Here is a 15,228-nt window from a genome sequence, read left to right as displayed (position 1 = left end):
CTCATGCTCTGTCTCTCTGTCCTTCAAAAATAAATAAACATTTTAAAAAATGATCCAATCTATGTTATAAAAATAGAACACATATGCTCAAATACAATTTATGAAAGTATACACAGGAAAAGAGAATAGAAGCTGTTGCCTTTGGGAGGTGGCAATGGAAGGATGTGACTGGCGGGGGGGGGGGAGGGAGAAGATGAACTTTCCCTTGTTTTGCTCTGCACTCCTTTCTACAATCTGATTTGTTGTCATAAGCATAATTTTTGAGGGGCGCCTGGGTGGCTCAGTCGGTTAAGCGACCGACTTCGGCTCAGGTCATGATCTCACGGTCCGTGAGTTCTAGCCCCGCGTCGGGCTCTGCGCTGACAGCTCAGAGCCTGGAGCCTGTTTCAGATTCTGTGTCTCCCTCTCTCTCTGACTCTCCCCCGTTCATGCTCTGTCTCTCTCTGTCTCAAAAATAAATAAACATTAAAAAAAATTTTTTTTTTAAAACCCATAAGCATAATTTTTGAAAAAGTTCCTTTGGAAAGTAAAAGAAATACCCTTATTAAATTTGTTGATGCAGGCCTTTTCCTAGCAGGGCTCTAATACAAGGGTCTACAATAGAAAAAAAAAGTAGATATCGCCCAGTTTATTTACATGTTTAAGATGATTTACAAATAGGGGCGCCTGGGAGGCTCAGTTGGTTGAGTGTCTGACTTCAGCTCAGGTCTTGATCTTATGGTTCATGGGTTTGAGTCCCATGTCGGGTTTTGCACTGACAGCACAGAGCCTGCTTGGGATTCTCTGTCTCCCTCTCTCTGCCCCTCCCCAGCTCGCGCTCTCTCTCAAATAAATAAGTAAATAAATACACATTAAAAAAATTTTTTTTAAGTTGCTGAAATCCCTCTTTAAAAAAAAATGACTTATAAATAGAAAGCAAACACATACAATGAACTAATAGAGAAAACTTGCTGTCCTACCTGGGTAATGTTTCATCAAATGCTCCAATAGTGATTCCTGTGTCACCACAATCTGAGCAACATTCATATCAGATATAGCACAGCAAAGAACTTCAGCCAAAGGTATAAACTGAGATTGAGCTATTGGATTCATTTGCACTGGAAAGACATCACCTAAATTGGAGGTTTAAAAAAAAAAAAAAAAAAAAGGAAAGGTGATAAATTTGTAGTAAAAAATGTTTGGGGGGGAGCGTCTGCGGGTCGCTCAGTCAGCTGAGCATCTGACTTCGGCTCAGGTCATGATCTCACAGCTCGTGGGTTCAAGCCCCATATTGGCCTCTTGTGCTGACAGCTCAGAGCCCGGAGCCTGCTTCAGATTCTGTGTCTCCCTCTCTCTCTGCCCCTCCCCCACTCATACTCTATCTCTCTCAGAAATAAAACAAAACATTAAAAAAAATTTTTTTAAATATTTGAAATTAGTGAATCAAGAATAAAAACTGAATAGTACATGGAATTGCTATTTTTTTCATCACTTTTTCCTCAGAATCTGTTAACATGATATGTACAATGATAGAGAGCATAGAAGAAAAGTTTTACATTAGGGTCCCTACTTTTTAAGAAGTTTGTAGACTTTGTCACTGCTTTACATGCAAGAGATAGTAAGTCCCCAGATTAAAGGCACAAAGTGCTATCAGAGTACAGGTTGGACAATGCTTATATGGTAATTCTCATCTTTCAAAGCATTTTTTTTTTTTTCACATTAGCTATCTGAGGCAGGCGGGGATGGGATTCTTCTTTATAATACATAAAACCTTCGGGGTGCCTGGGTGGCTCAGTCGGTTGAGCATCTGACTTTGGCTCAGGTCATGATCTCGTGGTTCACGGGTTCATGCCCCGCATAGGGCTCTGTGCTGACAGCTTGAAGCCTGGAGCCTGCTTTGGATTCTGTGTCTCCCTCTCTCTCTGCCCCTCCCCAACTCCTGCTCTGTTTCTGTCTCTGTCTCTCTCTCAAAATTAAGTTTAAAAAATTTAAAAATTAAATTTAAAAATTAAAAATTAAAAAAAATTTAAAAATTAAAAATCTTTTAAATTAAAAAAAATTTTTTAATAAATAAAATTTAAAACATATATAGAAAACCTTCTGAAAGCTCAAGAAATTGTCCCAAGGTCAGAGAGCAAGTAGAGTGACAGAAATAGGTCTTCTGACTCCTAATCCAGTATTTTCATCATTCCACATTTTCCTGATTGGAATGATTAGGAAGGAAGGAAAGTGCAGAAATGTTCTTCACAAGCATAAAGCCATGGAACAAAACCATGGAAGGAGGAAAGCACAAGGTATATAAAAGCATGAAAATTATCCTGGTTGGATAGAGCTGAAGGGTTATATCAGACCCAAGTGGAAGACCGACTGGAAATGGAAGCTAGACCATATTGTCCTTCCTCCTTGCTAACGTATTACATAAATGTCCTTAACTTGCTATTACTCACATTAGAGTTTTAGATTCTGCTGAACATCCAAGGGAATCCCTCAGTTACTTGGACATGAAAGACTAGGACTCAGGAAAGAGATTTGGGAATCAACTAATACAGATGAGATCTGAAACTATGGAGTGGAGTAAATTCTTCAGTGGGAGAGTAAGGAAGAGAGCCAAGGAACACTTAACTACAGGACTATCTACAGTTAAGAGACAATAGGGGCACCTGGGTGGCTCAGTCAGTTGAGTGTCCTACTCTTGATTTCAGCTCAGGTCATGATCCCAGGGTCAAGGGATGGAGCTCCACATGAGGCTCCACACTGAGCATGGAGCCTGCTTAAGATTCTCTCTCTCCCTCAGGCCCTCTACCCCGCTCATATGTGCGCTCTCTCTAAATAAATAAATAAATAAAAGCCACTAATCCCATAAAAAAGAGAGAGATAATAGAAATAGGGACCCACAAAAGAGAGAAGGCCCCATAATGGGGGTAGAAGGGAGAGAACCAAAAGTAGGAGAATAAAATGCTCCAAAGTGAATAGTAAAGCAACAGTGTCAAAATGTTTGAATGAGATCAAAAGGTTGAGGGAGGAGACAAAACGGCCATTGAATTTCGTGATGAGAAGGGGACCACTGGTGACTTTCATTAAGAATTGTTTCCATAGAAAAGAATACCAAAACTAAATGTCAAGTTGAAGGGAAGGGAGTTGGTGAGAAAAAAGTAAAGTTAATGGATCCTCCTTCCAAAGCAGGGTTTCTTAGCTTCAGCATTTTTGACATTTGTGGCATGATGATAGGGTGACCAACCATCCCAGGATGACCAAAACTCAGGGGTTTCCTGGGACATAGGATTTTCAACGTGATAACTGAGAAAGTCAAAGGCAAACCAAGATGGTTGGTCACCATAGCCACATAATTCTTTGTTGTGTGGGGCTGTCTTGTGCACTGTAGCATGTTTAGTCGCATCCTCGGTCTCCACCCACTTCTAGATGCCAGGAGCATCTCCCACAGTTGCAGCAACCATACTTCCAGACATTGCCAAATGCCTCCAGAGGCAAGGGAAGGCAAAACTGTCCCAACTACAAGCCATTGTTCTATACCATTTGTTGGAAAAATCGATTGTGAAAGAGGAAAAATCAAATGCAAACCAGCAAGGAGTAGGATCAAGTGAATATGAATGTGTGTGTATCTTGTGATTTTCTTAAAAGAAGATCTCTGCACATTTGGATGCAAAAAGGAAAGACTTAGCGGAAACGATGTACATGATTCTGGGAGACAGAAGACCAGGGAGACAGCAAGATCCCAGAAGAAAGGCATAGGAAAATGCACAAAAGGCACAGGTAGAAGAACTGCCTTAGAAACAGGGAAGATATTATCATCTGAGATCTGAAAATAGAGGGTGGTAGAACACCAGAAATATACTGAAGCGTAGAAGGAAAAAAAACCAAACCAAACAAAACATTAGCACAGCAAGGTCGTCTGATCTCTGTAAAGTTAAGGCAGTGAAAGAAAGGATAGGAATAGGAGAAAAAAAAAAAAACAGGAATGAAGAGAGGAAGAGTGGAAAGGGGGTTGGAAGAGCTATTCTTGGAGTATACTAAATAAAAAAAAATGAATACAAAGATTATGAAGGAGCCCTGCAGGGGTCTCAAGATGATGGAAGTATGGTTTCTGGCAGGTGAAGTGGCAATCTGCAATAGAAAAGGGTGAGAGCCAGGGAGGTCAGCAGGGCTTCTCGAATTTTAATGTGCATATGAGAATCCCCAGGAGACTGTGCTAATGTGCAGATTCTGATTCAGAAGGTCTGAAGCTGAGCCTCTGATTCTGCATTTCTAACAACTTCCCAGGTGAGGTCCACTTGGGAATGGTAGAGGGTTAGGGTGGTAATGACAGCAATGTTAAAGTGGGTAACCATTCAACAAATAAACATGGCCCTGAGGCACAGGGAGTCAAGTGTAGCCAAAAGGAAGGCAAAGAATTGAGAAAACCTGGTTATGCCCTGCAGTTGATTCCCCTAGTGATAGTGGAGAAGCCAGTACGTTGTACTGGTTATTGAGGGGGAAGGAAGGTGGTGAGGGCTGGCAAGGTATGAAAGGTTGTAGCCAGCTGGTGAGAGGCCCACAGTACTTACTGTATCTGCGTGAAGAAAAAGGGCTGTCATAAGGAAACTGGTAAACAGTTTGCTGTTATACATAACGTTGGTCTGTTTCCCTGTGTACTTTAGCTTCTCTATCTGGCAGACTGGGGCATCTCCGAACTTGGAAGGTCACAACAGGGCAGAACTGCCGTCTGCCACCGAGGCAACTGAGGTTAGGATCTCCTCTTGTGTACTTGTGGCTCTTCCACTGGGTGATGCCAGGATACTTACAGCATTCTGAGAAGCTAGGATGAATGGCTAATCGATTAACGTTTCTAAGGGCAGTGATAAGAGATGATGCTCTGAAGCTTACTGTCCAGAGGGACGATAGCTGACCTAAACCTCAAATTCCTCCTAGAGACTCTACCTCTAAGCAGAGCGTAATAAGTCTCTGCCTTTCTTCATTCCCTCTTTGCCTTTCTTTTTTCCCTCAGAATTTGGGATTTACCTTCTTTTCTTTCATCTCCCTCCTCAACCAGAAAAAATATACAATTTCAAATAGTTCCATGCTTCTTTAACATAACTCTATGTGCTTAATTTGAAATAAGTGACTTTTCGGTATCTTTCTTCCTCATCTCCCAAAACACTCTTAAGTGACTTTTTTCTTGTATGTGATTTTATATTGATTACCTGCCCCCGCACCCTCCCCCCGCACTTTCATGTGGACTAGAAGTCCTTCATTCAAAAAGAGGGAGGAGAAAGGTCTCTCCTAGAAAGTTTAGGGCTAGAGTATTGGCGAAGTATAAGGCAAAACTTCAAAAGTTTTGCTCAACCACACAATCCACTTTCAAGCCTCACCTCATCCCTACCCTAAACCCAGTCACTTTGAACTTTGAGATGGGAGGAGGAGGAGGAAGCATTAAAAGGAAGATGAGTGGCTAGAGCGTCAGCATCCCTATCGCGCCCTCTGCCGGTAGCTGTCCATTTTTTGGCAAATGAAACAAGGAAGCTGTAGGAAGGGTGGGGGTCCAATACTCTGAACTCCACTATGCCTTCGGGATACACTGAAGCAGCCCGTTTTTTAGCTCAACCCTTAAATTTATTTCCTCTTTTCACAGGAAAAATAGTCAAAATGGATTTTTCATGGGGCTGGTGGGAGGGATGCACGGGATATTCCTGTACATTTCTTTGCAATCTCCCGTATATCTAAAATTATTTTAAAATAAAAGTTAAATATAGATTTTTCAGAAGGCACTACTTTTAGGGGCACCTGGTTGGTTCAGTCCGTGGAGCGTGCAACTCTTGATCTCAGGGTTGTGAGTTCCAGCCCCACACTTGGTGTAGAGATTACATAAAAATAAAATCAAGCAGATAATCAACGATCACTTTTAGTTAACAAGCAGATATAAATGAGAAACAGAACTTTTTTCTTACATTTAAAAAATCCCAAGCAACTTCTTTTAAAGAATCCTGACACTGCTTGCCAAATCCAAAGACACTCTCAGAAATTGTACTCATAATTCCTACCACGGTGTGGGAATGAGTATTTTAAGAGTCAACAAATCTATCAACCAGGAATTCAAATGGCCTTTTTTTTCTCCTTAAAATTAATACAGCAATATGTCAATTGCATTTTGGAGGAACATGTTAAATTGCATTTAACCTCTGCTTCGGAGCTCCCTCTAAACAAAGCCTAGAGAACGTTTCTCAGAACATTTCCTTCATAGCCATTAGTAAGATACGTCTTCAGGTGCATAAATCATCAAGAGTTGTTTGTGCAGGAAAGCAGAGTGAACCCTGACATGGGAACATTTGTGACAGACGCAGGAATCATTTTCACGCTACAGCCATCTTTTTTCTTTCAGTAAATAACCCTTAACAGAGATTTCCACCAAATATTAACTTTCTGTGTAGAAGAGCCCACTTACAGATGTGACCAGATTTCACAGTGAGGAAAAGGCAATCCTTTGGCTTTATCCTCAATTACTATGGAGTAATTGAAGAGCACCCTTAAGCCCAGGCCTGTCGTGGACCTTTGACCCTTGACCTGTAGCAGTGATCAGAAGGCTAGGAGAGGCTGTGCGCCAGAGTAAACAGTTCCCAACAATGTTCTCTCTGTTTACACAGTCTTGCACTCTTGGGTGCTGCAGAAATGAGAAAAGCATTTAGGCTGAAAGACTGGTTTGACCAAAACACCAACAAAGTTGAACCATATATATCGGTGCCTACTACATTTAATGCCATCTTTTCCGAAAGGACTTTCTGTTACTAACTTGCTGTACTCCCAAAGGATTTAGTTGCTATTCATATATTTTTTGAGTTTCCAAATTATGAGTTCTAAAACAATTATTCTTTAAAAGTCCACTTTGGGGGAGAAGAAACAAAAACAGCACAAGGCAAATTAAATAGCTGTGGTGTGTAGAAGTCCAATCAGAAATGAAAGTATGGAGTTCTGAACTGTCACAGGTTGACAAGCAGGCCCCTTATGGCTTGGGATCCAACAACTGTGACTGGAATTGCACTCCTGTGTGACGGGTATAAATTCATATAACCTCCCCCCCCCAAAAAAAAAAAAGTTAAAAAACAAATACAACCCCAGGCAATCAATCTCTGCCCCTGATGCCTAATAATAGTGGCCTAGAAAGCCCCTAGCTGATGGCAGAAGCCTGGAAGTGCAGCTTGCTCCTGGAGTTGGTGACAATAGCTCTATGAGGATCCAGTGCAAACTCCTCATCAAAACTCTGAGAGGAAAACAAAACAAAGCACAAACCAAACAAAACTGAAGAAAAGGAGGTGGCTTCTTTATGTCAAGACAAAAGGCCTCGTCCATATGCCTCTGGTGGAAGGCCTCTAGAAGAATACCCTATCTTGGCTGTTTTCTATCAGCAAAGTGGCTACAAAAAAGTCATTTCCTGGCTAATTCATGAGGCGTAAATACTCACACCCCAGTGTAAAATGTCAGGAGGTACACTCATGACAAATATGGATACAGGAAGACTGCCTTTCACCGGACCCAGGTAAGGCAGCTGGAGTCGACCAAGCAAACTGTCCCCCAACGCTGTTGGTACTGGAGAAACCTCCAACCAGGGACAGCAGACTCCTAAATCTGCCAGTTACAGATCATCAGTTGGAAGCTTTAGTAAAATTAAGCGAGCCTCAACTTTGCACTCTCATGACTGGGAGCACTGGTGTCAGCCTAGTGGCCGGTCCAGTGAGGTTAGTTTTCCAGGGTTAGTGGGTGTGGGGGGCACAAGCCAACAGAAGTGTGACCGTGATCAGTCCCGGCACCCAGAGTGAGCGTCGGATGCCACGCAGCAGTACTGGGGTTCAAACAACATACTCGCTCCACCTCTTGAAGGGGAGGTTTGGAATCATAACCATTTTGGAGGAAAGAGCCAGATGCAAAGAAACCGTGTGATCCTAGGCCTCCCAAGTGAGAAAGGCGGAACCAAAATCAAGCGGCAATCTGCCTGGCCCAATCCCACGTTTGCCTTGTCCACTGAGAAAACTTGGGAAGAAAAACCCATCTTTATCGAAACTGAGTTTTATTTTGCTATCTGAATGCTCCAGTTAAATTTCAGGGCCAAAATTAAAGTTTTCTATAAAACCTTTACCTTTAGGGGAAAAAAGTTAAATACCATGTAATATTTACATTTATGTTTTCAAGACACCTAGACACATTCCCAGAGGGCCTTCTCGTGGAATCTAAATCCTGACATTTTAATTGGGAGTACTAAAATACGATTTTAAGGTTCATAAGAGACTGTGCTACCAAATATGCAAAACAGAGGAAAGACTTCTTTGAAAATTTGGAAAGCACTCACATCAGAACTTTTTTGTTGTCCCACTAAAACATGAATTTGCCATAAAATTCTAGGCAAAACTGATGCTAAGATCATTTAGTTCATATTTCAAACACAAAATTTTCTCTACTATAAAAATGTTTAGTCCCTATACAAGTTTATGGACTCCGTGCTAGGCAGTCTGCCAGAAATTCATGCATTATTGACCTTCAAAGGGTTTAACTGAGCCGCTCAAACTCAGCTAATTACCCGGACACATGAAATCTGAGACCATCTTTTTGGGTGCCTGTATTGAATCACACTGTGGGAACGGTATCTTCTACGTGCATTAGAGATGACAATGGAGCATGAATAAAACAGCCTGCAAATACACTCAAGTTTAATTAAAAAAAAAAAAAAAAAAAAAAAAGGGATGTTTTGTTCTAAGTAATCCAAGAAGCTTCCCTGATTTTTTAACTCCACTTTTATCCAAGGCAGAATTTCCAGATTCCTTTAACATTAAAATTAATCCTGTTCTTTTAAAAATGAAAGTATTTTGTAACAATGTGTATCTCATCAGAGATAAGACACTGTGCAAAATCTCCATAGCTTTAAATAATTAGATCTCTTGTGTTAGAACCTTAAATAGGTTCAGAAAATCAAACAAAATAGGAACAAAAACGTTTCAGACCAGCAATACCAAGTCCCTCTCCATGTCTCCCTTTTACTTCAGTAAAATAAAAGAATGCAAACACTTTCCTCCACATTTAGAAACTGAAGAGTACCAAGACTCAGAAACAGGCTGTAGATCTAAGGTTAGTCAGGTTATCTGCCATGGAAGCTGAAATCTTTCTCAAGCACGGTGATGTTTATTTTGAACTCCCAGACAAATGCTTTCCCTTCTGGGACATGCCCTCTGTTGAAAAGCTAAAGGCTTTGCCTTGGAAGCCTGGGCCAGTCCAACACCAGGAGTCCTTAATGTTGTCTTCTGTAATAACCACACTTCAACCTGTCAGGGTTTGTGAATTAGCAGCCCCTTTCTTTTCAACTGATATAGCCACTAATAACCACTTTCAAACGAGTTGCAGAGGCTTTGGGCCATTTATGACAGACTCCACGATTCAGTCGTCAGACAGTACATGGGGTATAGAAAAGACAGAGGTGGTCCTACTTTGGGGAGCCCTTTGGCCTCTAGCACACTTCCCCCATGACCACCTCATTTTGGGTAGAGATACAAGGACACCTGGCCGGGGTTGGGGGGGGAGGTGGGGGGTGACGGGGAAGATGTGCATGACTCAAACTGGCTGGTTTTTTAAAAAACACTGAAACTCAGTACTCAGCCCCAAAGCCCTCCAGGCCCTTTGGTGCCCTTCCCTAACCTCTCTTCCCTTAAGGCTTCCACTTTGGATGTTCAAGATTTTATCCCAGGGGTGTCTGTTTTCTCAGGCTGTCAAAATTAACTACCATAAATTTACTGGCTTAAAACAACAGAAATTTATTATCTCACAGTCTACACATCAATAGTCCCCTGGGCTACAATGGTTCCTCTGCTCCGGGTCCCTTGGCCTAGGCTCTAACTAGAGGCTCTAGAGAGAGTCTCTCTCCATGGTCATTCAGGATTTTGGCAGAATTCATTTTCTTCTGATTATGGGACTTAGGACTCAGGTCTTCATTTGCTTGATGGCTGTCAGAAGGGAGCCTCTTCTCAGCAATTTAAAGCCATCTATATTTGTCCTGTTGCCCCCTTCATCTTCAAAGACAGCATGGAGTCTTCTGCACACCGCGATTCTGACTTGCCCTACTGTTGCTTCACTTCTGTTCCAGCCAGATAAAGTTCTCTGCTTTTAAGGGCTCATGTGATTAGATTGCGCCCACCCAGATAATCCAGGATAATCTTCCTAAAGTCCATGACATAAAATTGCATCTGCAAAGTCCCTTCTGCCATGTAAGGTAACATATTCACAGGTTCCAGGGATTTGGAGGCGGACAAGTCTGGGGCACCGCCCTGCCTACCTCAGCAGATATAAGGGCTGGGGACCAGGAACACCTGAGAAGAGAGGCACAGGTTGTAAACTGCAACGGTCCTGGATCTCCCTAAAAATGGCCATGCAGGAGAAAATCTTTTCTTTGCCCTCGAGGCAAACCTGGGACTGATTTAAGGTGAACCTTCTCCCCAAGAGTCTGGAGGCCACACACACAATGGCTGTGACTGGCAGCTGAGAGTCATGGTGATGAATATAAAATACCACTGTGCAAAACCGGGGGAAATGTTTAGCACCGAGGTTGTTGCTTGGATAATAGATAAATAAAAAGTTCCCCGTGACGAAGAAGCTGTCCTTTATTATGCAGTCTTCGTATTACGAATGAGCATTATATTGGTGGGCAAGGGACCTGGTTCTGCTATGTGGCTCTGGGTAAACCACTTCTCTTGAGTCTCAGTTTCCTTGTCTCTGAATGTGGGACTGAACTAGATCAGTGTTTCCCAAGATGTGTTCTGTGGAAAATTCATTCCATAAAATGCTCTGCAAGGGTCCCAAGGCCAAATGTTTAAGAAACGCTGCCTGGAGTCACAGTGGCATTGTTAAAAGCTCTGAGAACTGTTACGGACAATCTAGTTTATTTAACCCCGTGTTTCCCAGTCATACCTGGCAGCAATCTTTCTCCAAAACCTAGTATTACCCTTCAGCTGTGACTTCTCCCTGAATAGTCTGTACTCTCATCTCCCCGTGCCCGTGTTTCAAAATCCCGTCAGGAGGACTGGCCCAAATGCTGACTGACTCTCCCCTGAACTGTTCTCGGAACCCATCAGCTAGAGTTACATTCTCCCTCCTACAGGGACCACTTAAAGAAACATTGAATGAGCGGCTCCCATGGTGTAGCTTAGGTATTCGTAATATTATAACAACACAGTCATTCAATCATTCCTTATCCTGCAAATATTTATTGAGTACCTACTATATGCCAGTTCCTGGAGATACAACAGTGAACAGAATACAGTTTTGGCCTCCAGGGGCTCTGATTCTAGTGGAAGAACAGTGGTTGGAGGCAATCACAGCCCAAGAGGAGGGCTATCATTGGTAGGACGGGGACTCAGTCTTCCTGGTCCCCCTCCTGAATGCCATTCTCAGAAGTGTGTGGATGCCTGGGCAGGATCATCATGAATGAGAAGAGCCAGACCTGTCCCTTCTTGTTCTGAGACAAATCCACCCTTCACGTGTTCATGCCATTTTGAGAGGGTTTTCTATAATCTGCAGCAAAACACATGTTTAGTCAGGGGCTTTTGACATTTGTTTCCCCTTCAGGTTTTCCACTCTGGGCAAAATGTTTGCCCTGCCAAGGGCTGGAGTGAAGCTTCTGGATTCTACGGCAGCTGGGTGACTCTAAGCCAAAATGCTATGCTGACGGGTCTTCACAAGAAAGGTGTCAGGGCTTCTGCTGCTTTCCTCCTATCATGCCAGGTCTGGAACACGCCATGAGAAGGATGAGAAGCAGCAACTTTAGCTAGTACTGCTACGTTTTAACTGCTCGGGGAAATCTGTCCTAAAGAGGCTACAATAGGCACTCTCCTTGGGATGAGGAAGGATTTCGTCATTGCTTGTAGAAACCACAGAGGGGGAGATAAGAACAGTCACAGCTGTACAGCTCGCTCTCCCAATGGATATCTACAGTTACAGCCCTGAGAACGGGATGCCTTTCAATCTCTCCTGAAAGGAAGTCTTGTGAAATGCAGCCAATAAGTCAGTATCACCACTCACGTCGATGTAAGATTAACTCAGCATGTGAAGAGGCAAATAATGAATAACAACACCACTTCTATTTCAGGAGTAGGTAATCCCTGCCATTTGTTGAAGATAGTTGGGTTCTGTGGTGACGGGACCTGGGAGAAGGCTCTACTTTATTTACATCATGAGATACAAACTTAGTGTTGACTTATACTCCAGGCCAAACACACACACATGTATACTTTACTAAAAGCATCACAAAAATTGTAGCCTGGCCTGTGCCTCTCCTATTGATGGAGGTGGGGGTTGGGTGACCCAGAATAATGAACAGGACCTGCCCCCAGAATCCAGGGAGGATAATCCCTGCCCGCAGGCTCCTGCCCAGGCCCCCAGAACAGGGCACTCAGCGCAGTCAGCCACCCTTTCTCCCACCTGGGAACCGCTCCTGCCCCAATCAGGAAAGCATCACTGGGTTTCTAAATCAATGGTCTCTTTCACTCCTCCCAGACTATCTGCTATGCCCCAGCTGCTTTCAAGTTGATTACAGATTCTTCTGGCCTCCTGAAATATCAACTTTTAAAGATAAAAGCCACTCCGGGGAAAACAATTCATAGAAATGTAGTTTTACTGAGAAGCACTTCCAGGCTGTTAGAGACTTTAATGACATAAACTTGTCGATTCTAAGATTGTGAATTCCCTTTTATTCGGCCCAGAAGGCTTCACGTTACGTTTGGGCAGATGTGCCCATACCTCAGCAGGCCTTTAGCACCTTTTCACAAGGTCATTGCCTTAGAAATGAAAAGTTCACCACCTGAGAAATCTTAAAAGAGGCTGTAGGCCTTGCTTACCATCCATGGCTCTGATTTTTACATGTGGGGTCATAGGACCACTGCCTCTGGGAGCGAACCACCTGCTTTATACTAAGCTGTCCATTCCTGCACCTCTGACCCAAGGCAGCCAGATGTTTGCTCAGGTTACATGCTGGCAGAAAGAGTGTGGGTTTGTGGGCCACCTGGGTGGCTCAGTCGGTTAAGCATCTGCCTTTGGCTCAGGTCATGATTTCACAGTTCATGGGTTCGAGCCCTGCATCAGGTTCTCTGCTGTCAGCGCAGAGCCTGCCTTGGATCCTCTGTCCCTTCTCTCTCTACCCTCCCCCACTCCTGCTCTCTCTCTCTCTCTCTCTCTTAAAAAATAAATAAAACATTAAAAAAAAAAGAGTGTGGGTTCATGCACATCACGTTGTGTGTCCAGGCAGAAACTGCTAGGGTCCGCCTGCAACGGTTAGCTGACTTTTCCCTTCACCTTCCACATGGACATGGCTTCCCTACCCCACTCAAAACAAATGCACTCTTTTCCTCACTCTCTTTGGTCTCAGCCCAGAAAAGGAGACTCCAACACATCTTTTAGACATACTACTTCCCAGCTTATTGCTTCTCTGGTCCCCTCTTCTTCCTACCTAGGAGTCTAAGACTGACATTCTCCTTTCACTTATGAAATATCCCTTCTTGCAAATGCGGCGCAGACCGTACTCCTGCTACCCACACACTGCTCATTTCACCAACCCTCTTACTCAGGCCGCTGCCACCTCACATCTTTGCCGGCAGCCCAATGCATGGTGCCTAAACTCAGCTGTAGGAGAGCAAAGACAATTCCTGTGGAAGTGCCTGGAGCAGCACAGACCTCTGGGTCACGAGAGTCACGCATCTGTCCAGCTTCCAACATTGCACAGTGGAGCAAACTGTCAGCAAGAGAAGTAGAATCTTTGACTTTGAAGAGCTGGGACTTCCTGGAGAAATGTTGCTGAAATCTTGAGATCCTCAGCTAAGTTAATTTACAACTATGTAGTGAGAGAACTCTCGGAAGATTTACCTAACTCTGAAGGTGTGTTTACATTTCAAGGGCAAATGAGACCCATGACCTTGGAAATAGCTCTAGGTCATAAAAACTGGAGCCACCAGGGTTGCTCTGGCTCCTGCAGAGATGTATTTATGTTCCAAAAGGTTAGAGGGAGAACCCGGGATCCTTTCCATCCTGTTTGCAAGCAACAAAGGTTTTTCTCCCTTCTGGGAGAAGAGAAGGAAGCAGTTGCCTCTTCTGTATAGAAGCAAGGAAAATCCATTCTTCTCCATCCCTCACCTAGGGAGTGTCTAACCACCTATGCTGGAGATTTTGCCATCTGGCTTTCATTAATAAAGGTGCATATGAAAAGCCCAACAGTTATTATGGCAGCAAAGATGATGGTATCCTATTTGTCACGTGGTTGACTGGAAGAGACAGAGCCCCAAGCCTGGTTAGCAGGATTTAAAGGATATCCACAGGAATCAGATCTGTTAAAAAGATTGAGAAATTTGTTAGGGATTAGGAGATAGGCTTGGAAAGTGAGGATTGGGATTTTGCTCTCTGCTCTGGGTGGACCCAGAAATCCTTCAGGGTGGGCTTCAGGTGGGACAGGAGAAGCTCGTGTTGCTCTCCTGCAGGTGAGAAGAGAGACTTACTCAGCTCCCAAGGCAAGAGCAAGACTGGGAGGACCGCACAGCTACAGGTATTGAGTCAACACTACAGGGAAGGGTGTGGAGCACCACCTTGGAGACGCTTCCTTGCTCCCCTCTGCTCCTTAGTTCCCCTGCGACTCCAGACTCCAGCTGACTTTCCTGTCTCAGAAGGCACTGCACTAATCCCTTTACACCCACCAGGGGACAGGGAGCCTGGAATGTTGACAGTTCTGTGGAGAGAGGACTCAGGGGTAAATGGAGATGCTGAGGAATGCAGAGTGGAACGCCTGGCCTGGCCTGTGAGCTAGCAGGAGTCCTGGAGCATTCTCACATAGGCCAAAGAGAAAGGAGAGGGCTGTTATAAAACACCACCCTGCTGCCTGCATTTTGCCCCACTTCTACATTCCCCACCGGGGAGGAAACAGCTTCTCCCTGCAGCTGTGATTTTATCCCTGTAAATGCTGATTTTAACTGTTAGGAGTTTGTGGAAAAATTTGCAGTGGGGAAAAAAGAGGAGCTTAAAAATGAGTTTGTATTGTTGTCTGTGCTGTTACACCTGAATGTATGGCAGAACTTGATTTGGAGGTTATAAGCTTGTCCTAAGTGCTCGAGAGGGATCATCTCACCTCCTCCATCACGGAAGGCTGCAAAGAGAAAGCTGCCCTTGCCTTTTGTCACCTGTGAGTGGAATGGATGTCTCTTAGCCCTGAGGTTCTCTGGCAACAGGGAGAAAACTGTTGGCTTC

General features: G+C 43.7%; 1 protein-coding gene across 2 annotated transcripts in view; it reads right to left on the bottom strand.

Moving 5' to 3' along the window:
• Positions 1 to 15,228, bottom strand: part of STOX1 (storkhead box 1) — a 58,392-nt gene that overhangs the window by 14,857 nt on the left and 28,307 nt on the right. For both annotated transcript variants that reach the window (XM_019444364.2, XM_019444363.2), the window contains exon 2: positions 960 to 1,112. In XM_019444364.2, coding sequence (XP_019299909.2) covers positions 960 to 1,112 — 153 coding nt within the window. The remainder of the gene's footprint in view (positions 1 to 959; positions 1,113 to 15,228) is intronic.

The sequence above is a fragment of the Panthera pardus genome, unplaced genomic scaffold (assembly GCF_024362965.1).
Source record: "Panthera pardus isolate Hobbes unplaced genomic scaffold, ASM2436296v1 HiC_scaffold_22, whole genome shotgun sequence".
NCBI lineage: Eukaryota > Metazoa > Chordata > Mammalia > Carnivora > Felidae > Panthera > Panthera pardus.
Note: the sequence above shows the minus strand (reverse complement) of the source record. Positions and strands in the feature narration are given on the sequence as shown.